This window comes from Tursiops truncatus, chromosome 11 (genome assembly GCF_011762595.2).
Source record: "Tursiops truncatus isolate mTurTru1 chromosome 11, mTurTru1.mat.Y, whole genome shotgun sequence".
NCBI classification, from domain to species: Eukaryota; Metazoa; Chordata; class Mammalia; order Artiodactyla; family Delphinidae; genus Tursiops; species Tursiops truncatus.
Window position 1 is genome coordinate 47226849 of NC_047044.1, and position 26341 is coordinate 47253189.

Sequence of the window (26341 nt, forward strand, 5' to 3'; positions counted from 1 at the left end):
TGCGCAGGCGCGACGAGCTCGCGCACAGTGCGCACGCGCCGAGCCGCTGCCTTTAGGCGAATGAAGACCGGTCTTGGTTGCCAGTGCCTGTCGACAAGCCAGACCGCCTGGCTTCGTAATGACCGAGAAACTGTCTTTTGGAGGTAATACCTTGCCATCGCCAAAGCATGACAGTTCTGAAATTAAGTTCATGAAATCTCGCCCACCGACAGCTTTTCGTTGTGTTCATCCAGACGTCCTCAGACTTTCAGGCTTGAACCGCTAATTTCTTTTTTTATTTACTCCCTTCTTCCTCTCCTTCCTTCCTTTCTACTCATTTTGGATTCTCAGGTCCATAACGTGACGCAAACCTCCCCTCCCTTGCCCTTCTGTGGTACTAACTACTTTGCAGGTTAGTGCAGTGCTAAATGAATGACCTCCAATTTAATTGAAATATGAGGTGCTAGTCAGAGGTTCGCTCTCCCTTTTCTTCTGTTTTAAACTGGAAGCTATTCTATTTCCCTAATCTCTTGACACCAACCCTCTCATTCTGATCAGGTGACTTTGCATCTTATTTCAACAGAGAAAACGGACCTCCATGCCACCAGACCTGAACACAAGCTTTGGTTTGCCCAATATCCACCCTCCCTTCCTTTCTTCTCTTCTGTTCAAGAGAGAATCGGCTCCCAGTTTATTTATTTATTTATTTGGGTGAAGTAGGAAAGAATAGCTTTATTGCTTTGCTAGGCAAAGGGACACAGCGGGCTCGTGCCCTCAAAACTGTGTCTGTCTTCCAGTTTAAAATCAGTCCTTCAGTCAGTGTTCTTGATCTCATTCATTTTCACTTTATTGAGGATTTTGCCCCATCAACCGTCTCCATTCTGCCCTGTACCTCCAACTTTTCTTCTTAGGCTTTTTCCTTTAAGAAGAGTTAAACAAACTTTAATCTTTCCTGTTAAAAACCAACCAAACACATATGTAATCCTGCAAAACACTCTGTTTTATCTTTCAAAGTCAAATTTGAACCTGAATTTCATTCACCTTCACAGAAACCTCTCTGACCAGTTACTGACTTTATCAGTAAATCCAACATCCACTTTTAACGCCCTTAGCTTCTTGGCAGGATTTGACTCTGCTATCTACTGCCTCCTTTTATAAAATACATTCTCTTGGTTTTTCTCCTATCTCTCTGGCAGCTGATTTCCGGGTGGTTTATAGTCACACTGTCCTTTCTGTTTCCATGGTGCCTAAGGGATTGAAACACTTAACAAGTTTATATATGAGTTATTTGTGAACTCCACAAGGGTAGTAATCGTATCTTATACCCCTTAATGTTCTTAGGCCCTAGTAAACATTTCTAGTCATCAATGTTTGTTGACTAGTAAATAAATGAAAAATGGAGAAGTTAAGAAGACTTGAGGCTCTTTTTCCAAAGGTGGTTGAAATCAGTGAGATCTGTTAAAGTCCGCTGTCATACAACATCCTTCATACCACAGTATAGGATTGTTTGTCCCCTGTGAAACAGGAGTGCAGGGGGCAGGGCACAACCTTTGAAAGAATGACATGACATAAACTGATTAGAACCAAATGGATCCAAGATGGCAGACAAGTCAACTTCCACTAGACCTTGAGCCTCAGTATACACTCACTGTAACTCATCAGCAAGCTAAATGACACACCCACAGGCACCATGACTGTTCCAAGGCCAACCATAAGGATCAAAAAGTGGGCAGTGGCCCAATTCTGGAAATCCCCGCCCCTTCCTGAAATAGCTGGAATACTCCTGCCACTTATTAGCCTATGAAATTACCCACCCCTATAAAAACTGACAAGCCCAAACCCTGGTGCTGCTCTTGCCTTCTGAGATGGCCCACACTCTGTCTGTGGAGTGTGTTTCTCTCTAAATAAATCCCCTATTTACCTATCGCTTTGTCTTTCACTAAATTCTTTCTGCCATGAGACCTCAAGAACCAGGTGTGTGATCTCAGTTGGAAGACCATGGGTTTTGGCCGGGTTTGAGTCCCAGTCGCGTGGGTTCAAGTCCTAATCTGGGTTTAGGCTGGGTTCAAGTCCCAATGTGAGGTGCAGTTTCACCTGTACCCTCTCCTCCATTTCCGCTTTCAGAACATGATCTCTGGAGCACAAATTTGCCCTTTGTAATTATTTCTCCAGCTTTCGTATGTCTGCTTTCCCCCTGTTTCTCAACGAATTTTTTAATTCTTTGCCCAAAGTGTTACCCTAAGTTTTTTTTTAATGAATTTATTCATTTTATTTGTTTATTTTTAGCTGTGTTGGGTCTTTGTTGCTGTGCACAGGCTTTCTCTAGCTGTGGCAAGCGGGGGCTAGTCTCCCTTACGTGGGCTTCTCATTGCCGTGGCTTCTCTTGTTGCGGAACATAGGCTCTAGGCGTAAAGGCTTCAGTAGTTGTGGCACGCAGTTTCACTAGTTGTGGCACACGGGCTTAGTTGCTCCACAGCATGTGGGATCTTCCTGGACCAGGGCTCGAACCCGTGGCGGATGGGCAGGCGGAGTCTTAACCACTGCACCACCAGGGAAACCTAACCCTAAGTATTTTTAAAGCAAAATAACATTTTAACATTTAATAAAATGAAATTAATACGTTAAAACACATTGGGAACTTTGAGGGAAAGATAGCAGATTGAACACACATCTTCTGCTTCCTTTCAAAACTCCTTTGAAATACGTAAAGAGATTTTCAAAAAGGCATAAACCTTTTAGAAAGGGTGGGGAGAATGGGAGAGAAGGCAGAAACAAAATCTTGAAACTTGGAATACAAAAGGCAAGTGGTATACAGCAGTCCTAAGAGCTGAGTAGTCAGAGACAATAAGCTATTCAGTTCACACTGCAGAAACCCCCCGAATCTCAAGAATTTGTGGTTGTAGGGATCTCTGGAAATAAGGGAAGGGAGGAGGAGGAGAAGAGCTAGCAAAAAAAGACTGGTTGAGATTCTGTTTAAGAAATATTCAGGTCCTTACAGCCCAGCAATTACCCCTTACTTATCCCCAAGGGATTGAACAATGGTAAAGCAGGGTCTCTGCATTGAGGATCACCAGACAGAATTGAGGGAGGAATACCCTACAGAAAATAGGTAGATTAGCCAAACACATGCCGGGTACTAAGACCTTCATCGCACTTAACTCTTAAAATACTGGCAGCCAGACTTTTTTTTTTTTTCCTAGTAGAGAATAGGGATAGGCTTCTCTGAGGAATGTGACCAGTCTAAGAGGAGAGATCTAAGGAGCCCCAATGAAACTGATTCAACCAACTTGGTCATCCTTCAGTGAAGTACACATGGTCAAATCCACATAGGCCCTTGGAACTTCAAATTACTTTTTTAGTTCCCCAATCCTAAATATAAGTAGATAACCAAGAATTACCAAATAACAGAGAAATGCCTCTAGTATGAAAGATATAATCCAAAGTAAACAAGCAAAATGGCAGATTAGAGGAAACATGGAGAAGTCAACTAAAACCAAAACAAACCCAAAGTATTATTATTACTATATCCAGATAAAATAAGAAATAGCAAACGTGACACAAAACAAGGAAACAAAAGAATATATATTCAGAGAACGAAAAACAGCTGTTGGAAATTAAAACTGTGATAGCAGAAATGAAAAAACTTGGAGAAAGATGAGACTGATGAAACTCTAGCTGTGTCTGAAGACCTGAGAGGAGATTTAAATAGAAGACCTAGATAGCAGTGGGGATTTAGAGGTACAAACTACTATGTATAAAATAAATAAGCTGGGAATTCCCTGGCAGTCCAGTGGTTCCGACTCTGTGTTTCCACTGCAGGGGGCACAGGTTCCATCCCTGGCAGGGGAACTAAGGTCCTGCAAGCCGTGCAGTGTGGCCTAAATAAATAAGCTACAAGGATATATTGTACAATACAGGGAACATAGTTAATATTTTATAATAACTATAAATAAAATATAACCTTTAAAAATTGTGAATCACTATGGTGTACACCTGAAACATATAATATTGTACATCAACTATACCTCAATAAAGAAAAAAAAGACCTAGAGTTTGGGAATTGAACTAATGATAGAAACAAAGGAAGCTAAGCCAATTTAAAAATCATGCAGGTATTAGCTCTAGGGAAAATAAACTCTTGCATAAGAGAAGAAAGTAATTGTATTTATGGCTATGTAAATACTGAGTATTGATCTAAAAATATATATGTAATTACACTGGAAGGATGGGTTTTAGGGAAAGGTGCCATGTATGATAGAGATGGAGGAGAAAATAGAACTTAATCCTTAACTTGCATAGTGGGAATCAATATCTTAAAATGGAAAAATCCAGAAGGAGCAATACAAGCCTAATACTTAAAAGCATGGGAGTAAATATAAAATTCTTTTTTTTTTTTGGTCATGCCACACAGCTTGTGGGATCTCAGTTCCCCAATCAGGGATTGAACCCGGGCCACAGCAGTGAAAGTGCCAAATCCTAACCATTTGGAACTCCCTAAAATTCTTAACATTAAGCTAAAAGAGTAGAAAATTGTGCATGTGAAGGGGGAGTTACATCTTTCAAAACAAACCTTGTAGAACTATCTGACTCTAAACATTGAGAATTTATAACCTTGTTAAAATTTAAAATGATTCAAAATATAATTTGCATAAAAGACGTGCATTTAATTGAAAAACACTATGTCTATGACATTAGTCACTCATGATTGTAACTTTTAGTAATTCCCTTTAGCAACTTCTAAGAAAATATTTTTTAAATAAGTCCGCTATATACAAGTGCAAGAAATGTGCTCAGGGCTTAGTTACAATTAGTGCTACATGAAGAGCCCCGTTATCATCTGGAGTATCACTCTGCATTTCAAATAATATCCTGAGGTGAAACTAAGCAACATAGGAATTGAATTTCTTTTAAAAATGGTCAAACTTTGATATTGATTTTTTACTTCATTCTCAGAATAAGGGTTGAAATTTGGTTTGGGAACTTGATTGTATTAATATAACAGGTATAAGTAAGACAGATTTATCAATAAGCAGAATCGCCAAAAACTATTGCTTTCCCTCTTAAGCCAACTTTTGCTAATCTCTGATTATTTCTTCAGTCAGCCATTGTTATGGGTCTGTCCTGGTGCTTCTTGGATATATCCTATCTCTGCATCTGAGCTGTCACTCTTCAAGCCTCTCTCCCCTACCTTGATTCATTCTTCATACACCTCTGGAAATCCTGATATGAATAAACCCATATTCTTTTTTGTTTATTCATATCAAAATGGCCCCAGAATCTTGAAGCCTGAGGCTGCACCTGTATTGGGGCCCTCTGCTGTCCTCTCATGGCTGGTCACATAGATTTGAGACCTGACCCTTGGAACCCCAGAAGCTGCTGTACTGGAATCATGTGGGATCAGAGAGTAAGAAAAATCTCAGAGGGACTTCCCTGGTGGCGCAGTGGTTAAGCATCCGCCTGCCAATGCAGGGGACACGGGTTCGAGCCCTGGTCTGGGAAGATCCCACAGGCCACGAAGCAACCAAGCCCGTGTGCCACAACTACTGAGCCTGCACTCTAGAGCCCACGAGCCACAACTACTGAGCCCATGCACCACAACTACTGAAGCCCGCACGCCTAGAGCCTGTGCTCCGCAACAAGAGAAGCCACTGCAATGAGAAGCCCGTGCTCCTCAATGAAGAGTAGCCCCCGCTCGCCACAACTAGAGAAAGCCCGCACGCAGCAACGAAGACCCAACATAGCCAAAAATAAATAAAATAAAATAAATTAATTTTTAAAAAAAGAAAAGAAAAATCTCAGAATGCCCAGCATGGGGGAATATACTAAATAATCGGAGAGATTCAATCAGTGGATATTTATTGAGCACGTATCATGTTATAGGCACTGTTCTAGGTGTTTGGAATATGGGTGTAAACAAGAGTAAAACATTTCTGCTCTTCTTCCTGTAAGGACAGTGGCCCAGCATGGTGTGTCAGAGTAACACATGTAACACAGTAAAGAAGGTGTCCAGATGTGGAAGTAGGGGTGGCCCAATGAGGGGTATCAAAGCCTGAGTGGAGAGCATGTATTCCATGGTGTGGCAGTGTTGGGAGATTGGTTACATACAGGCAAATTGATCAAATATATGCATGTGCTAAGGATACGTTTTCAGGATATGAAGGACAATGGGTGCCAGGTTTCTCACTGTCATAGAAGGGAGTTACCAACAAGAAAAAGGAAAAAACTAGAATTAACCTTGTGGTGTGGGATTGGAATTGGAGGTATTATACAAATTCAATTTAACTAGATAAATATTATGTCAATACACATATCCTCTAGCCCTGGCCATTGATGGGGCCTGGGAACAATGACACTCTAGTGCCCAGAGCTTATTTTTTAAATACCGTTATCCACTATGAGGAAGAAGGGCTCTTTGGAGAAATGGCTGATTCCAGGCTGAAGCAGGAAAAGAACAAGGTGAGCCTTAGAATATCTTATGCCAGAAAACAAAAAAGTGCACAAAGAATGATGGGGACATGTCAAAATGACACAGAAACTAGCTTGCAGAGGCTCTAGTGGCCAAATCAGGGACAATGTGAACATCAAAATAAATGATAGTAATGGATTATGACTCATTATAATTTGAATAAAGTAGGAAGCCAGGGGTCCATACTGATATAATAAGTAAATGCGTACATTGACATTTTGATGAGGAACAAAATTTCTCAAAGTACCTTACCCTCTCCCAAATACTTCACAGTGGAGGTGACTTGCAGACATCACCTTATTCAAATGATGAATGTGAACACCATCAGTAACAGAATATTTAAAAACTGCATGTCACCTGAAAGGATCCAACGAGAAAAGCACAATCACTTCTGTGTTATCCCTGCCAAAGATGCATAACCTAATCTAATCAAGAGAATATCAGAAAAATCTTAGGTCATTTTACAACATAGCTGGTTTGTGGTCTTCAAAAGGGTTAAAGTCAGCAAAGTCAAGAAAAAAAGTGAAGAAGTGATCTAGATTGAAGGAAACTGAAAAACATAACAACCAAACATAACACATGATTCTGAATTATACCTTTTAATTAAGAAGGACCTATGGGGACAGTTGATGAAATTGAATAGGATCTGATGATTAGGTGGTCCTAATTTGTCAGTGTTAACCTCCTGATTTGGATGATGTTTTGAGGTTATGTAGGAATTACACACAGAAGGATTCAGAGCCACTGGGCACCATGTTGACAGTGTATTCTCAAACTGTCAGAAAACATAAAAGGCTGTACTTGCAAATTTTGGGAAAGATTGAGATGATGTCAATGTCTTTAAAAAGTGGGAAAAACTCTTATTCTTTTGAAAGTTATAATTCAGCAAGAAGAGACAAATAAATGAGGAAGTAAAACATGTCTATCAAATGGTTATAGGCTTGAGCCCGGGGCACTCCCACAGTTAAAAATCAAACAGCAGAGAAACAGCCAGCCAAGAAGGACTGAGAAGGAGCCATCGATGAGGCAGGATGTAAATGAGAAGAAGCTGAGGAAGAAACTAGAAGTATGACAAATGCTGCTGAGAGATCAAGTAAGATGAACAGAAAACAAGTGATCACTAGAACTGGCCCCAAGGCATCATAAAAGGAGTCATGTTGGAGCAGTTTTCAGCTGAGTGAGGATAGCAGTCAGATGAAGACGAGTTGAAAAGAGAAAGGGAGGTGAGGACGTGGAGCTGGTAAATATAGATATATCTCATCCCACAAGTGCTGCTGTAAAAGGAAGCAGAGAATGATGCTGTAGTTGGAGGGTCATGTAGAGAATACAGAGAGTTCTTTGTAAGATGGAAGGTTACCAGGGCAGTTTGTACAGTGACGGGGGTGATCCAGCAAAGAGGGAGAAACTCAGGATGCAGGAAACCACCTAAATTGGAGCAGTGAGAGGGCTTCGATGACGATTGCATGTGGAGACACTGCCATTGGCAGGAACAGAGGCCCTTCATCCTAGTAATAAAGGGGTTGGAAGAGACGATGGGGCCAGGGAAAGATGTGACCTCTGTTAATGGTGGTGAGGAGGGGGAGAATTTTGTCTAAGGTTGTGTCTATTCTCTCAGTGTAATATGAGGCCAGGTCCTCTACTGACAGCAGAGAGTGTGGAAGGCCAGTGGCTGGGCGTGTGTGCTGGGACTTTGAAATGAGAGAAGTAAATAGTGATAGTCATTTTGGAGAGTGAGGACACCAACACAGAAGGATTGCAGAGAAGTGACTAAGATGACCAGGCAGACTTGAAGGCCCATTTGAGATTTGTGGTTATGAATTTAAAGCGAGGGGAGGGCTTCCCTAGTGGCGCAGTGGTTGAGGGTCTGCCTGCCGAGGCAGGGGACACGGGTTCGTGCCCCAGTCTGGGAAGATCCCACATGCCGCGGAGCGGCTGGGCCCGTGAGCCATGGCCGCTGAGCCTGCGCGTCCGGAGCCTGTGCTCCGCAACGGGAGAGGCCACAACAGTGAAAAAGTGAGGGGAATTCCCTGACAGTCCAGTGGTTAAGACTCCACACTTTCACTGCTGAGCGTGCGGGTTCAATCCCTGGTCAGGGAACTAAGATCCCACAAGCTGCGCAGCACGGCCAAAAAAAAAAAAAAAAAAAGTGACATCTGTCAGCATGTTTTTGGATTTTTCCAGCAATATCCAGCTGTTTCGGTACAGGTGAGGATGTAGGAAACACTAAGTGTCAGATCATTTTTTTCCAAATATATACATATGTATTTCTTCAGAGATACTAAAGGGCTCTAAACAAAGAGACAAGGTATGAATTGCAAATCTTTTAATGAAAATGTTTGTATTTTTTACAGCATGCAGAATTTCACACCTGTGGTTAATTAGCAATTATTTCAATACTTGAAAACTCACCTGCCTCTGAATTTGTCATAATGCATGAATCTAACTTAATAAAATTAAGGAAAAGCAACAGGTCATCTAATCCCTCTTTATATTCCTTCATGACCAGCAAGACGCATAAATGAGTTCTTTAAAAGGGATAAGATAGATTGATATATAAATTGTGAGTTTATATTTAAAGCTGTGTAAATGCAACATTTCTAAGAAAACATTCAAATCAAAGGTCACACTTTATGGAAACAAAATTCTTAATTCAGGCTGTTTTTATTTTTAGCCACTTGGCACTCTGCTCTTTTTAAAATTTTATATTGCCCAACAAAGAGTGGTTATCTTTTACTGTTTTGGGAGATGACAGAACAGATGAAGGTGTCACATGCCTACACAAGTGGGATTTTGCCTAAGATCAATTTGTTTAAACATATTCTTTGGTTATATTTTTATTGCATATTGGGGAGTACTTATATCATTCAAAATTAAGTCTGGGTTATTTCTTTGATTAAGAACTGAATGTACTGGACATATATTTGATAATTAAGATTTTAGACAAATATTCACCAGCATTAGTTCTATTAGCAAACCAAAAAATATTGTAGGCCTAATATAAAACAATAAACACATGAGGTAAACATTAAGCCTCTTAGAAGAAAGACCATATGCTCCTGCTTCTGTAAAAACATTATTTGTTTGAAAGAATGGTAGTATGACCTTTCGCTCAACTATTACTTCCTTAATGTGAAAAAGAGACAATGAGCTGAAGAAAGAAAACTCCACAGTTACACTCCGCAACCCTGAACATATGTCCTGAGATCTTGGTTTTGACAGTGACTTCTCCATGCCACCCTGCAGAGAAAGATGAAACACATGGTAATAAGGTTAAAACATACCTTCATTGTAATACACATACTTCAAATCCTTTGGGAGAACAAAATAGTTTATCAATACTGAAATACAGGCTACAGATCAATCCAAGTATTAAATGGAGATATGTATACCAAGTACTTCCTGTCTCTCCCCAAGCCTTCACTAGAGCACAGAATGCTGAAGAAGAATGTTGAGTCCCGTGTAGTCCACAACTGCAAAGTACATTCCACATTTACTTAATTACAAAAATAATTTCAAGATATGACAAGGAGTTCAAAGAGTGGGGAAAATCTTAAAAACTCTAGAAATTGGGACTTCCCTGGTGGTACAGTGGTTGAGAATCCGCCTTCTAATGCCGGGGATGCGGGTTCGAACTCTGGTCAGGGAAGTAAGATCCCGCATGCCGCGGGGCAACTAAGCCCGCATGGCACAACTACTGAGCCCGAGCACCACAGCTAGAGAGCCCATGTGCTCTGAAGCCCGTGCGCCAAAACTAGAGAGAAGTCCGCGCACGGCAACGAAGAGCCCGTGAGCTGCCACGAGGACCCGATGCAGCCAAAAATAATAAATAAATAAATATTTTTAAAAAAGAAAAAAACTCTAGAAATCCCCTAAAAAAAATTTGAGGAGTAAAAGTATAAGATTCTGAATCAGTTAACGTAGATGGTTTCTATGTGATACGTTGTTTAGCATATATACCTAAAGCTGCAATTTTCAGTTCTCAGTAGCATACGTTGGTCTTTGGAAATATTCCCTCACTTCTCTCATAACAGTAGGGTAAAACAGCTCTCCCCTTTAATGATTAACACATAGCATGCTCTGTAACAGGAACTAACATAGTGTTGTAGGTCCATTATACTGCAAACACAGAGAAACGAACATACAAACAAACTCATAGAAAAAGAGGTTGGATTTGTGGTTACCAGAGGTGGAGGTTGTGGGTGGTGTGAGGGGAGGGGATTGGATGAAGGCAGTCAAAGGTACTACAAACTTCCAGTGATAAGTACTAAAGATATAATGTACAACATGATATATATAATTAACACTGCTGTATGTTATATACGAAAGTTGTTGAGAGAATAAATCCTGAGACTTTGCATCACACACACAAATTTTTTCTTCTATTTCTTTAATTTTGTATCCATATGAGATAATGGATGTTCACTAAACTTATTATGATAATCATTTCATGATGTATGTAAGTCAAATCATTATGCTGTACACCTTAAACTTATACAGTGCTGTATGTCAATTACATCTCAATAAAACTGGAAGGGACAAAAAAAGCATACCATGCTCTAATGCCTTGTGGATCCCTGACAACCCTCTTTGCACATCTTACAGCATCAGTGATGTCATCTTTCAGCAACGCTGAAAAAGAAGTGGTGAGAAATGGAAACAATGCTCATAGAAATTTCATTTTAAGTTTAGGTTCAGCCAGCTTCATTCTCTTAGGCTGAGAAAAGAACAACTAAAATTATTTTTTAAGAGTCCATGTATCTGTGAATGTGGGGGGAAAACTCTTTCTTCATTCCATCCCATTTGGCATGAAATAAACCATTCTGTTTCTCATTTACCAAAGTCATTGGAAGCTCTGGAATTATTCACTAATGTGATAGAAGGTTCTCTTTTTACTAGGCACTGTAAAAAACAAAACAAAACAGAAACAAACCAACAAGTAGAAACCGGTCTAGCACTTTTTTGCTCAGCAATTCTACTATTGGAAATTCACCCTAAAGAAATAATACGAGATGTACCCAAAGATGTATGTACAAGGTGTTTCATAGCAATTAATAATAGGGGAAAATGGAAACAGCCTAAGTGCTTAACATTAAGAGTTGGATTGATAAATTACAGAATATTTATAAAGTGGAATTCTATTCATCTTTAAAAAATAATAAAGATTGGTATTTGTTGGGCTTCCCTGGTGGCGCAGTGGTTGGGAGTCCGCCTGCCGATGCAGGGGACGTGGGTTCGTGCCCCGGTCCGGGAAGATCCCACATGCTGCGGAGCGGCTGGGCCCGTGAGCCATGGCCGCTGAGCCTGCGCATCCGGAGCCTGTGCTCCGCAACGGGAGAGGCCACAACAATGAGAGGCCCGTGTACCACAAAAAAAAAAAAAAAAAAAAAAAAAAGATTGGTATTTGTTGACAAAAATAATTTTGTGTAATAAAGAGCAAATTGTAAAGCAGTAAATATAGTACAATTTCATTTTTGTTGAAACACACATTGCTTACATGTTTGTATGTGTGTACATATGTGTATAACATAGCTTTACATTCATATATGTAAGTGATACATATCCTCAAAGAATATATGTATACCAAAAGTTTCCAGTGGTCATACATCTCTGGGTAGTAAGAATGTTTTTTCAATGACCACAGATTATTATATAATACAGAATATTTTTTTAAATAAATTAACTGGATACAAAAGAATATTCTAAGACGAATGTTCTCTTTTAATATTTAAAAATTAACAATATCAATTTTGTGATACTTCTCCAGTATTTTATGTACTAAAGATTCCACATGTTCTCTCTCTTTTAAAAGGAACTGAATAGGGCTTCCCTGGTGGCGCAGTGGTTGAGAATCTGCCTGCCCATGCAGGGAACCCGGGTTCGAGCCCTGGTCTGGGAAGATCCCGCATGCCGCGGAGCAACTGGGCCCGTGAGCCACAGCTACTGAGCCTGTGCGTCTGGAGCTTGTGCTCCACAACAAGAGAGGCTGCGACAGTGAGAGGCCCGCGTACCGCGATGAAGAGTGGCCCCCGCTCCCCGCAACTAGAGAAAGCCCACGCACAGACACGAAGACCCAACACAGCCAAAAATAATAAATAAATAAATAAAATTAAAAAAAAAAAAGGAACTGAATAGAATATTTGTTTCACCCCAATTAAACAAGTCCATAAATTAACTTGTTAGAATAACAATGTTTATATAGGAACTATATTTTTTGGAGATGCCAACTAAAGAATTTAGAAATGAAATGTCATAATGTTTCTAATTCACTTTAAAATCACTCAGCAAAAAAAAATATATATATATATATAAAATATATACATAAAAGAATATGACAAACTGTTTTACTGTTAAAGTACATGATGAGCATATTGATGTTTATTATACTAATATACTAATGTTTCTAATTTTCCATATATTTAAAACATTTCATAATAAATAAAAAGTAAAAACAATTTTTTAAAAAGGACCACACATATTCCTCCTCTTTGGTTAACTACTAATCCTTTCATTTTCCAATAAAGGAGAGTAGATTAAAAAAAAAAAATGACCACACACCAAATTATCCCTAAACCTCCCCAAACAAGGTAAGTGGCATTGTTCTTTTTTTTTCCTTTTTTTAAAATTTTATTTTATTTATTTATTTTTTTAACATCTTTACTGGAGTATAATTGCTTTACAATGGTGTGTTAGTTTCTGCTGTATAACAAAGTGAATCAGCTATACGTATACATATATCCCCATATCCCCTCCCTCTTGCGTCTCCCTGCCACCCTCCCTATCCCACCCCTCTAGGTGGTCACAAAGCACTAAGTTGATCTCCCTGTACTATGTGGCTGCTTCCCACTAGCTATCTATTTTACATTTGGTAGTGTACATATGTCCAATTGGCATTGTTCTTTACAAAGCATCAACAAGTCCAGTTATAATAAAGTGATGTCATTCCAGGAGCTTTTGTATATTAGAAAACAGCAAACTTTTATGATACCAGCTCTTTAATTTCTTCCTTAAGGAATTATGAGAATAATAAAGAGTTTCTAGAAGTTAAGGTGGAGTTTTTCTAGGTCCCTGATGAACCCTTCAAGACCTTTTCATTTGTATTGAATCTCTATTCTTGTAAGTATAACCAGATGGATCCTGTGCCATCACTCAACATTATCTTGTCTTACCACTGCAGGGTATGCCACAGGCGTTATGTGCTCTTGGGGTTTTGCCATCATTACACCAGTAGCGGCTATTGATTTGAAATATCCCATAGTCAGTGCTTCGGCTTCCAGGATTGTAGTTTGTAGCTTGTGTGTTATAATTGCTTTCCCATTTGGCCAAACACATCCCTGAAAAAAACGTATTTTAAGTAATAAACAGCAACACCATATGATTTATAGTTCATAGCATAATTATATAGTTCTATTTAACTAATTCTATTTTACTAACGACTTTATAAAGATGTAGTTTACTTGTAAAATATTTTAACACTTTGGTGTTAAAGGGCCCTTAGAATTCTTTTGTTAGCAAATCATTTGGTAATACTAATGAAACAAGGTAACATATTTTTTAAAATATTAAAATAGCTGTTTCTTCCATTGCTATTACCCTTCCCCTGCTCCCATCCCTCAGGTAAGATTCAGCCTAGAATAGGAAAATCAACAGAGATGTTGAGTGGGTTTGGTAATTAGCAGCAGATGCATATGCTAATGCTTTTTATTAGGAAAAATAAGGATTTTCTGGGAGAAAGAAAATTTCTTATGATACCTAAAGATGAATTTGGATATCAAATTAGAATCCAGACAACAGGAGTCATAGAATAGGAAAGACTGTGTCATCCATCCACCCATCTAGCCATTTGCTCATTCATTCAAAAATAGTTATGGAGGGGAAATGTCTGAATTCAATCTGAAAAATTCAGTGATTACATTGGCAGATATGGACTAAAATATAAAGTAACTTTTACTTAGGGCACATCTTGAATTCTGTGGAAGAAAATGAAAAATAATCAACTAGAGTAAGAATAAAATGTCATTTCATGCTGCATTTCAGGAATCCTTATATAGATATTGACTGAGGGGAAATAGGTTCCTACTGTCCCTGTTTTAAGAATTCAATGTAATTTTTTAAAAACTTTGCTGTTAAAAACCCAACATCATGGTAGGGGGATTAAAAATGAAAAAAATACTACATTACTCAGGCTTGCAGAACCCAAGTTCCAAATTGGAAATGGCTGGAGTCCAACACCAAGGGCTTGATAGACATATCCTCAGTGCACAAATGAATCTTTGAGTCAGCTTACATGTGCCAGCGGGCAAATTTAGTGGCACTAGAAGCGTACAACGGGTCCTGGCATGCTTAAAATGGTACAGAATTTGGTCCTCCCATGCCTCAATCCTTCACCTGGTACATCTGATTCTAAAGGAACAAGTTGATGTTCTTAACCATTTTAAGTGTACAAACCATCAAAGGAATAAAAAAGTCCATTCACTCAAAGTCCCTTTCTTATTCTTCATCCTCTATGAGTATCTGTTCCACACCTGGCTAACTATTTGGACGGATGAAGAAGAGTTAACTTACAGTTTGCCAGGCTGACTCCCCTATAGCCATCCAATCCAAGTCTTTTCAGAGTTCTGGCAAGCTCACACCTCTCAAAGGTCTTGCCCTGGACAGCGACAGAAAGGAGGAGAAGCCCCAGAATAAGGACAGCCTTCATGCTGACTGAGAAGCCAGACCTCCAGGCTGGCCAGGGTGAGCTGGCCCTGGTATTTAGCGTCTTTTCACTTCCTTCTTCTCCGAGTGGTCTGGCAGCTCCACCCTTTGAGACAGGTGGAAAACAGGAACCGTTTATTGGTCCACTGTCTTTAAAAGTTTTCTTCCTTATTTTTGAAGAGGGATATTCTGAGGTCCTAAGGATGACCTGCAAGAAAATAATGAAATGACATTGCTCAAGAAGAATTGGGATTAGCACTATTGCCAAAAGAGGAACTTCCTCCTATTTTATCATGAATTTCAGCAACTATAAAGGAAAAAAACTGAACATTTTACGTAACTGCAAATGAGCTCCAATCTTTGATTAATATTCATTTTCATTAAATTGTTTTATGTGCCTTCACTATGTTGTCTTCATCTTTTTCACTTAAAATTACTTTATATAATTTCCACAAAAGAACACGACACTCTGTTGTTTTGATAGTTACATAGCACAACACCATGCTGCTCAGCCAGATTCCTATACTAACTTCTTTGGTTACTATTGTAAACTCTTAATTTATAAACCAATGTTTACTATTATAAATAAGTCTCATGTCAACAACATTCCTAACTCCTTTCTGACAATGCCTTACTTCACATTTCCATGTTAGAACATAAAGGGTCATTACAAAGCAAGGGAACTTTATAGCAAAACCTACAGAAGAATACCAGAATATATCACCAAAAAATCTTGCCCTTTGGTATGAGAATGATTTTGAGCTGAAGGCAATTGAAAAGAAGCAGATCCAAGAAAAGTTCTCTGTCCTCCCCCTCTTTTCTTGAAAGCAGAACATAAATTTGTGCAGAAATTAATCACCTACAACCCTAGACACTTAGCCCCAAGACAGCACCAGAGGACTCTACAAAACAACATTTACTGACTAGCTATTATCTTCCATTGGTTTCTTATATATTGATCGTCCCACAATTTGCCACCCTTGGAAGCCTAGTGCTTGTTGCTCCTCTAAAAATATATTGTTCTTTGGTTAAGAGGATATGTAAGTCCAAGTTCTAGCCACCTCTTTGAGTTACTCATCCCTGCATTTCTTATAAGTATATATGAGATATATATATTAATAAACTTGTTCTCTTGTTAATCTGTCTTTTGTTCCACAGCCCCAGCCAAAAACCTAAAAGGGTAAAAGGAAACAAATTTTTCCTCCTGTACAGTTTCTGGTGATGGGACAGTAAAAGGTTGGAACACTCTACTCTCCCTAGAGACTGTAGTTTAGATATGGGATAACTGACAACAGACCAGCAGAAGGTAAGAATTCTTACCATGTCAGTCTCCCAGATCTCTGTCTGTAGTGGACAGTCAAGAGAGGAGGATAAACATTTCTCCTTGTCCCTTCCTTTCCAAATGCACAGTGGCATGAGAAAAACATTTGTGAAGATAGATCTTGAACCGTGACTTTTGTGATTTTGTTGTTGGTAATCAACACATATGGGTATTGATTCTTAGCCCCCCAGAAAGAGTCATGTTTTCCTGTGTCTCTGTCTTTTGTGTCATTTGTCATAAGGATGAAAAACCGTAAGATGAGAATCTCCTTTTGTCTCATTTTATGTACTGAGAACTTGGCTTTGTAACCGGTGAGAATATTCCCTCTGGTTTCTGCCACTTTGGGGGTGCAGACTGTCTGTCAGGCTTGCATCAGCAGCTAGTCAGCCAGCTAAGAGCCTAAGACATGAAGTGACAGGCAACATTCTCTTTGTCGAACCATGCTGGCTCTCAGGGGAGTTTGTCTTAATAAAGGGTCTCAGTCCATAAGGGGCCTTTATCGCCTCTACCTTCATTGCCTTGTTTGTGAGGGAAAAATTCTCATCCCAGTATCCCCTTTCTGGTAACACAGATAAGTAGGTCAGTGATTTCAGGTGTCTCACTTTGTGGGAGATAGATGTTTCTCTGACACCTGTGACAATGAAGGTCTTTGCTTTCTTAGGCTACCTCTGGAGTGGCTCTGCATCTTGAGAGGGTTACATTTCTTAGGGGACACATTTTGTGTCCATGGTTAAGCCTTGAAATTGGTTTTAAGACATAAAAGAGGGCTTCCCTGGTGGCGCAGTGGTTGAGAGTCCTCCTGCCGATGCAGGGGACACGGGTTCGTGCCCTGGTCCGGGAGGATCCCACATGCCACGGAGCGGCTGGGCCCGTGAGCCATGGCCGCTGAGCCTACACGTCCGGAGCCTGTGCTCCACAACGGGAGAGGCCACAACAGTGAGAGGCCCGCGTACCGCAAAAAAAAAAAAAAAAAAAAAAAAAAAGATTTACCAGTTTGGAGTCACAGTTGAAATAGGTATATTAAAGATTTGGACTTTTACATCTGAAAGGATTTTTAAGAGAGCCCTCATCTTAAACAGATGTCCTACTGGTACCTATGGGAAGATCAGATTGAAGAAAGGAAGGAAGGAGGGAAGGAAGGAAGGAAGGAAGGAAGGAAGGAAGGAAGGAAGAAAGAAAGAAAGAAAGAAAGGAAGGAAGGAAGGAAGGAAGGAAGAAGAGAGATACAGAGGAATACGTTGGCTAGTGTGAGAAAAAACAAAACACTTCCTTAACAAGATTAGGAGGGGAAGATCAGAGAACAAATGTCAAGAAGTGCAGGTGGCACTCAAGCAGGTGTACAACTTACGTAAATATTGATAGCCAGGAAATAGCTTTGAAGGTTCAGAAAATACACAGGAAGAGTTGATTTATTGTCCCTTACTCTGTAAGCAGACCCCACCAGGTCCAGACCTTCCCCGTATCTTGGGCCGGCACTAAAAAAAAAAAAAAAAAAATCACTGAACTATCCTATCTTATTGTTAAACAAAAGAGAAACATTACAGTAATTATCCTAGATTTCTGATAGTAGGCAAATATGCCCGAGTTCCTTCTTAGATAAAACCTACAATCCTTTCTCAGTCCGTTGGAAATATTGATCTTACTATATCTTTGAAATGTAAGCATCCAAAGAGATAATTGTTGGAACTTCCCTGGTGGGACAATGGTTAAGAATCCACCTGCCAATGCAAGGGACAAAGGTTTGAGCCCTGGTCTGGGAAGATCCCACATGCCACGAGCAACTAAGGCTGTGCGTCACAACTACTGAGCCTGCGGTCTAGAGCCCGTGAGCCACAACTACTGAGCCCAGTGCCACAACTACAAAAGCCTAGAGGCCATGCTCCGCAACAAGAGAAGCCACCACAATGAGAAGCCCGCACACCTCAACGAAGAGTAGCCCCTGCTAGCTGCAACTAGAGAAAGCCCGTGCACAGCAACAAAGACCCAATGCAGCCAAAAATAAAAAAATAAATGCATTTATTAAAAATAAAAAAATAAAGATAATTGTTGGCTAAAGCAACCATGGGACTGGAAAAAAAAAAGAGAGAGAGAGTTTTTAAAAGAAACTGCTATTTTATATTTCCATAAGCTCCCTTGCCCCAAATTTTGTCCACAGCCTCCATAAGATCATGTATTAAAGAAAAGTAAAATTCTTAAAAGTCTTTTCCACAAATATTGGTAAAAGCTTCAGCCATCTGAGCAGGTAAACTTAACTTGTTCAATCTGCCAGAAACACCATTTAGATCCAACTATTCTTTTCTTTTGCGGTATGCGGGCCTCTCACTGTTGCGGAGCACAGGCTCCGGACGCGCGGGCTCAGCGGCCGTGGCTCATGGGCCCAGCTGCTCCGTGGCATGTGGGATCTTCCCGGACCGGGGCACGAGCCCGTGTCCCCTGCATCGGCAGGCGGACTCTCAACCACTGTGCCACCAGGGAAGCCCCCAACTATTCTTTTATAAGCTAGTGAGTTTTGTACTACTGTACCTGATATGTGGCTAAAATTTTTAAATGAAATCTATAAGATCTCTGTTTGCATCTGTCTATGTGTCTATGTATATCTATATATGTATGTTATGTATATGTGAGATTTTTTTCCCTCTGGATAGTATTCCTAAAAACTTGTGAAAGAGCTCTATTTAATTGGCTTAAAGAAAATACAGGCACTTATATAAATTAAGACTAGTCAAATAAGTTTATGTTATCTCTACTAGATGCCTGAGATTATAAAATCATAAATTTAGCCTAAGGAAATAAAGTTACAACAAAAACGATTTTCTTCATGTATGTCAACGTGGTAGGGGAAAAAAAGCCATGTTTAAATGTTTGGGGTCTTTGCTTCTGTGATTTTTGCTACTTGCCTAGTTTGTCAACAACAAAAATAACTTAAAATGATGGTTAACTTTTCATATCTCATGAAATTTTCACGGCAACTCAAGAATAATTGTTAAGAACACATGAATTAAATGGATGTAAGTGGGAGAAAAGTTTGTAAATGAATTTTGCAACAATCATTATGTTCTATAAAATATGTCTGCTTAAAAATAGTTTCCAAAATCTATTCGTAACCCTAACTGTATATGATGGATATTCATTGAATATCTAGATAATTTCCAAATAAGAGAAAATACTGAAACATTAATTGCCAAACATAGGTTAAGGTTATCTGCTTTTGACTTCTTATTACAGAGAAACTAAAGATATTTGGGTCTGTTAATAACATGTTCTTTTTGCCACTTTAAAAAAATTGTACTATAAAAAGGCATATGTCTCTAGAAATTGCAAAATGATGTATTCTTGGGAATTCCCTGGCAATCCAGTGCTTAGGACTTGGTGCATTCATTGTCGGGGCCCGGGTTCAATCCCTGGTTGGGGAACTAAGATCCCACAAGCTGTGCAGTGCTGCCAAAAAATAAATAAAAAGTAAAAGGAGCAAATAAGATAGAAGATGTGGGTTCTAGGAAACAGGGTTCTAATACAGGAAAGAGGAGAAGGGAAATTATAGAGATGAAGGGAGAAGTGTCCCTGTGGACTCCCTAGGGAAAACCAGAAGAGATGGCCTGGAATGTCTGAACCTATTGAAGGGAGTTTGACAACTCTGGCTGAGACTTTGGGTAATGAATTAATACATGAATAAATACATGGAAAACTAAGCAAACAGAAAAGTAAGGCAATTATTAACTCCAAGGAAACCAAAAAACTTAAGAATAGAAATACAACCAAATTATACCATCAAATTATACTCATCTGTGAGTGTTTGTGCAGTGTTTGTACTGACACTGATAAATCAAAATTGTCTGTATTAATGAAAAGAGGCATTGGCATGAGTTTTGTCAAAAGGTATAAATAATCACTTGTTAGTGAAGCAGTGTCATTTTCTTGAAGCCATTATGGACCCTGGAAGACCACGGTCAGGGCAGCTGCACTCACTGCATTCTCCAGCTGATGCCGTCCTTGTGTAGTTTGGCTCAGGGGTGCAGAGGACCTAGTCTCATCTCTGCTGTGGCAGCATGGCTGCTAGGAGAATTTGGAGGGGTGGGGCAGTTGGGAGGGCTGTGGCGGGGAACACCGCAGGGCTCTCTGGGGGAGCCCACATGTTGAAAGGTTAAGGTGGAGTAAATTCTTCTTCAACTAATGTGGCATGTAACAGCCTTGTGAAACAGGACCAGCACACAGCTGCTCCCAGCAAGTCCAGCAGCCTGGCCACAGGTCAGAGTGGCTCCCTGTGGGGACACTCCCTGACTTAGGAGCAGTGCTTGACCCCAATCCAAAGGTGGCATTTTGTTGGCCCCTCAGGTATATGGGTCATTGAAAAATGGTAAATGGTTTGGGTTTGCCTAATCCAGACCACTGTATTTTTTTCCTCAAGGATCATGACCATTTTCTCTTCTTTTAGCTCTCGATATCCCTGTAATTTAAGTTCCCACTCTTTGCAAAATAGATCAAACAAGATAATTTCCTGTGTTCCCTGACACCATCCAAACTCCAGAAATCATCTAACTTTTGTACTTACTTTTCTCTATGGTCTTGCTGTTTTTGTGTTTTGAGTCAGGTAATTGGTTCATACCAAGAAAAAATAATACTATTTAACATACACAAGAGAAATTATTTCTACTATGGTAGCAATACTGTGCTGTAAGAGTCTCTAGTTACTGTGCTCTAGCACAGAGCCACAAGTTACTGACCCATCAATTGATCATTAAGCCTAAAAAATACTACTAGCCTAGTAATCTGCCATGTACTTTACTGCTAGTCATAGAGGAGATTTTACCATTCCTGATACTTGCCACGTACTCACTCTCTTCTCTGTCTTCATTCCTGCTGTTTCCTCAGTGTACTATGTAGACAACGAAAGAAATGTTAGGATATCTGGTGGCAAAGAGAAAGTTGGAGGGGTGAGCAGGACCAGACCTGGAAGCTTAATCCCCAAAACTGTGAGATTTAGCGCTTAATCCCAAAGACAATGGGAAACTATTCATGAGTATTAAACTGGAGAGTAACTGGATCAAAATCTTAATGAAACAAAACACTCTAGATTGGATTCAGGGATTGCTGCTAGAAAACTGGCAAGGAGTCCAGATGGCAGACAAAGGTGGGGGTGGGTAACAGAGAACTGGGAGTGTTTCAGAGATATTTAGGAGGTTTGAATAATCAGGATTAGAGATTATCCAGACGAGTTCGAGATACAGGGGAAAAGGAAAGGTAAATAATACTAGCTTTTGTTTATCAAATGCTTATGAAGTGTTAACCACTTAATAAACATTACTTATAATTCTTACAGGGGTCTTAAAGATAGGTATTATATCTATTTTACAGATGAAAAAATATATGTCCCAGAGAAGAAAAGTCTCTTGCCCGAAGACATATAGCTAGTGAGTGGAAGAGCTGGGATTTGGATTCAGGTCAGTTCCATGACCTTTTCAGTTTACCACATTACCTTGTAAAAGTTGAAGTGAATGGGAAGAAATTCTACCGCGACCCAATTCTCACCCTTTGACACACTATAACTCCTTTGTCTACTTCTTGTCTGATTTCAGCTCCCGATATAGTTGTGCAAACCCATTTTATGTATTTATTTTAAAAGTGTGATTTTTCTCTAAGAGGTTGATCTAACACCAGGCAATGCCATGGAACAGTTAAGAGACTATTTAAAAATCAATATTCTTGATATGTGAACAACTGATAATTGTGGCAAGCTTTTGATTTCTTTGTGAATACTTCCTTTGTACTATTACTTCTGTTATCATTATGCAATCAGAATTTAGGCTGGATCTCACTTCACTTCCTCCTTTTTTTTTTCCCTGCCCCTTTTCACATTATGAACAAATATTTCCCTTCCCACAATCGGTCAGGTTACAAAATCCTTTCTCAGTTTACACAACAATTGGGCATTCATCATTGAGAAATTATAATGAAATAGGTAACTGACTTTTCAAACATGTGTTAAAACAGTCTTGTTTACAAAGAGATGAAAATGCTCCCACTTTAGTTTCCTCTTTCCAGAAGAGTATTCTGATTTCATTTCTCTATTAAGTATGACTTTTGGGTTTCAGGTTTGTTTGATCTTTTTATTTGTGCCAGTGCAACTGCATAATCATTAAACTTCTTTCATTGAACTAGAAAACAATGATTTCAATCCGTACATTAGCTCTGGTAACATCACAAAATGTTGGGGGAGGAGAGAAGAAATTGTTGTAAATAGGGGAATAAGGTCATGTATTTGGGTTGTATTTTCCCCCCCTCTCGACAAACAAACATTTTATTGCTACCCTTAGCAAGTAAATAAGATAATATGCTTAACTTCTTATTAACAACAATTTATATGTACACATTTAATTGAAGATGGTGCTGTTCTTCCTTTGACATCACTCTAAGTTGTTTAAGATGCAGCCACACATTTTCTCACCCCAATCCCCCATCTCAATCCCCCATCTCTCAGGTCAATATCATACCTCTGTGAAGTGGCTGGTTTGCTGGCATAGGAGTGGTCTATTTCCAACTCAGTCAGAAAGGAACTGAACTCACAAACATAGCACCATTTACACACAGGTCTCACAATGACCTGACCCAAAGATGATGAGGGCTAGTTATCAGTGCCTTACACATTTATTTTGGAAAATAGTTTCTTTGACTGCCGATTCATAATGATTTTCAATTAAAGAGTAACTTAGTAAATTAGAAATACTATACAAATATAGAATGGTAAACTCTAACCTGCTAAAAAAAAATGAATGGATGTTTTAACATCTAGGAACTTAAGATAATTTTCAGTTTCCTCATAAGAATACTATCTTCTAAAATGGAAAAGTTTATAGATATACATACACACATGACTACTAATTTTTGTGAAAAATAATGGGAATAAAATAAACCTAAATACAGAAAAACTACACTTAAAATATCTTCCTCATGTAAGAAATTCAATTCACTGCAAGTCAAATATGCTCAATGTACTCTGGTATGTGAAATCTAGTTTAGATCTGAATTTTGTGACAGGACTACTGACATGGCTTTCTAAGTAGTCCCCTTATGTCCAGTTTTTCTCCCCTCCAACCTACTTTGCATCCAGAGCATGCCAACCCTGAACTCAGAGGACTCAGAGTTTATAACACACATATGTCAATCACATGTAATCTATGGCTTTATTGTCTATTCTGTGGTTTGCTGTCATATTGTCCTCATATTCATCATGATGAGCTCTTTGAGGACTTATGCTCCTTTAAGATTTCTCCTCTGCCATCTCAGAAAGAAGCACACTCATGCGTAGACATTCAACAAAACTGGTAAATTCCCTGTATAAAAAATGCATTCCACCTTCAATTAAGGTGTTATTCTTCTCTCTTGACTACCTGTGTTAAAACAGTGTTTAAAAAAAAAAAAAAACCACAAAAAAACAAAAAAAAAACCCACAGTGTTTTGACATTACAAATGATGCAAGGAAATAATACAAACTTACAAATAAAAAACAACTACAAACTACATAAGGATGTGCTTCTCCAACATGAGAAAACAATTACAAAAAGGTAACCTAGAATTTTAAAGAAAGAATCATTTTTTTATAAAGAGTTAACTCAGGCCTCTGGAATAAATTAGAAATAAGACAATATGTTTGAGACACAGGATTCCTCATGCCAATATATGTAAAAATTTTTGAAGGTATTATTCAACGCTTCACTATAGTAAGGGAAAAAAATTTCTACTTCAATTGTCAAGAAATTATACATGAATAATTGTATTATGGAAGAAGGTTCTGTGTACATTTGGTTGTAAGTTTAGGAATTTGTCTATTAACTAATTCAATAAATAATAAAAGTTGATCGATTGAATACTTTCTATGTTAGAGGCACCATGTTAATGCTGAGGATACCAAGGTGAAAAAGCATGACTGTTTTCCTCTACAGGACATGCAAACCAACAATTACAATCCAATATATAGTTGCTTTATTGTTGGTCTGCACAGAGGGCTGATGGAGCACAGAGGGGACCTGAAGTCAGTGGGGAAGAGACAGTGAAGGCTTCACAGCATTTCAGCTGGATGAGAGTTGGAGGGAGAATAGGATTTTGTTTGGTGGGCAATTTGGGGTAGGAGACTTGTGATAGGAACTTCCCATGTCTGGTTCTCTTCCTTCCAGGCAGAGGGGAGGATTATACTCCCCTACTCCCTTGAATTTAGGAAGAGCTATGTAACTAATTCTGGCCAATGAGCTATGGGTAGAAATAATGAGTCACTTCTAAACTGTAACATTTAAGTGCTAGTGCAAAACACTCCAGTACTTTTCTATCTGCCTTGGCACCTGGTGAAGTTGTATGTGCCAGAAGGTTTAGCTACCTGTTGGTAAAACCTCTGTCAGCCCAGGTGCCTGAGTGACTGTGTGGAACAGAACCACTTGCTGAACTATGATAGATAATTGTGGCATGAATAAGAAGTAAATCGTGTGTTTAGCCATGGAAATTCTGGGAGTGTTTTGTTATTTCATCATTTCAGATGGAGGTAAAACAATTTTAAAAACAAAGGAAAGGGAGGGAGCTGCTGTCACCATGTTGTTGGTCGCCACCCGCTCAGGGCCCTTTTGCGCCTGTCCTGTCGGCCACTAGTGCAGGCCACGGTGCCCGCCACCTCGGAGTCGCCAGTGCTGGACGTGAAGCAGTCCTTCCTGTGCTGGGAGTCGCCGAGTGGTCAGGCCACGCAGGCCAGCTTTTTGTCGCCTCCGTGGGCCTCAATGTCCCTGCTTCTGTTCGTTATTCCCATACGAACGTCAAAGTGCCTGACTTCTCTGACTATCGTCGTGCTCAAGTGTTAGATAGTACAAAGTCTTCAAAAGAGAGCAGTGAGGCTACAAAAGGTTTCTCCTATTTGGTAACTGCAACAACTACCGTGGGTGTCGCGTATGCTGCCAAGAATGTCGTTTCTCAGTTCGTTTCCAGCATGAGTGTTTCTGCTGATGTGTTGGCCATGTCCAAAACCGGAATCAAGTTACCCGATATTCCAGAGGGCAAGAACATGGCTTTCAAATGGAGAGGCCAACCCCTGTTTGTGCGCCACAGAACCAAGAAGGAAACTGACCAGAAAGCTGCAGTTGAAGGACTTCAGTTGAGGGACTCACAGCATGATTTAGAACGAGTAAAGAAACCTGAATGGTTTGTCTTGATAGGTGTTTGCACTCATCTTGGTTGTGTACCCATTGCAAATGCAGGAGATTTTGGTGGTTATTATTGCCCTTGCCGTGGGTCACACTATGATGCATCTGGCAGGATCAGGAAGGGGTCTGCACCTCTCAACCTTGAAGTTCCCTCATATGAGTTCACCAGTGATGATATAGTGATTGTTGATTAGAGACCTGGACTCAAGTCATAGGCTTCTTTCAGTCTTTGTGTCACCTCAGAAGAGTTATTTGAGAACAAGCCTTCTGCACTTCAAATTAGTTGATTTGAAATATTTAAGAATTGCTAATAATGTGTTTGCAAACATGTGAAGTAAATTGAATTTCATGTTGAATACTTTCAAGCATTCACCTAATAAAGCCACTGTTAAACACTGTTATGCTCAAAGACTTCAAAGGTACAGTGTCTTTGATAGTTAATTCTAATCAAAAATTACAGACTGGTGTATGGAGAGAAAAAAAAGAAAAAAACAAAGGAAAGGGAGAATAGACAAATCTCCCATGCCAAAGTATTCCAAAAACTTTATGTAGATACTCTGCCCTCAAGAAAGTGGAGTGTAACTAACCACTCCTTAAGTGTGGGCTGTGCATAGTGACTTTCTTCCCAAGAATATAGCATGGAAAGGAGCAAAAAGAGTAATTTTACTGCAGAGAAACCTGACAAATGCTACTTCAGCCAGTGGA

At 39.4% G+C, this 26341-nt stretch overlaps 2 protein-coding genes and 1 long non-coding RNA gene across 3 annotated transcripts; 2 read left to right on the forward strand and 1 right to left on the reverse strand.

Moving 5' to 3' along the window:
* Positions 1-12565, forward strand: LOC141275934 (uncharacterized). The gene is made up of 2 exons (XR_012324626.1): positions 1-143; positions 12255-12565. It is a non-coding gene; the product is annotated as an uncharacterized lncRNA (long non-coding RNA).
* Positions 8754-15168, reverse strand: LYZ (lysozyme). Its single transcript, XM_004317821.3, has 4 exons — positions 15008-15168; positions 13612-13776; positions 10996-11074; positions 8754-9682 (listed from the first exon to the last, which is right to left on the reverse strand). Exons 1-4 carry the CDS (start codon positions 15141-15143, stop codon positions 9616-9618), a joined length of 447 nt encoding a protein of 148 aa, XP_004317869.1. The 5' UTR covers positions 15144-15168; the 3' UTR covers positions 8754-9615.
* An 8829-nt stretch (positions 15169-23997) lies between these two features.
* Positions 23998-25902, forward strand: LOC101321505 (cytochrome b-c1 complex subunit Rieske, mitochondrial). Its single transcript, XM_019952040.2, is given in 3 exon segments — positions 23998-24019; positions 25011-25186; positions 25189-25902. Coding segments are annotated over 3 exon segments (840 nt in total). The 3' UTR covers positions 25831-25902.
* The last annotated feature ends 439 nt before the right edge of the window (positions 25903-26341 follow it).

What these genes read in the sequence shown, in the direction of transcription:
- LYZ (XM_004317821.3), bottom strand. Translation starts at nt 15,143, where the DNA reads ATGAAGGCTGTCCTTATTCTGGGGCTTCTCCTCCTTTCTGTCGCTGTC. An exon ending in GGGAGTCAGCCTGGCAAACT is followed by an intron (nt 13,777 to 15,007) that starts GTAAGTTAACTC and finishes CGTTTTTTTCAG; the next exon opens with GGATGTGTTTGGCCAAATGG. An exon ending in CCACAAGGCATTAGAGCATG is followed by an intron (nt 9,683 to 10,995) that starts GTATGCTTTTTT and finishes CTTTCTCTGCAG; the next exon opens with GGTGGCATGGAGAAGTCACT.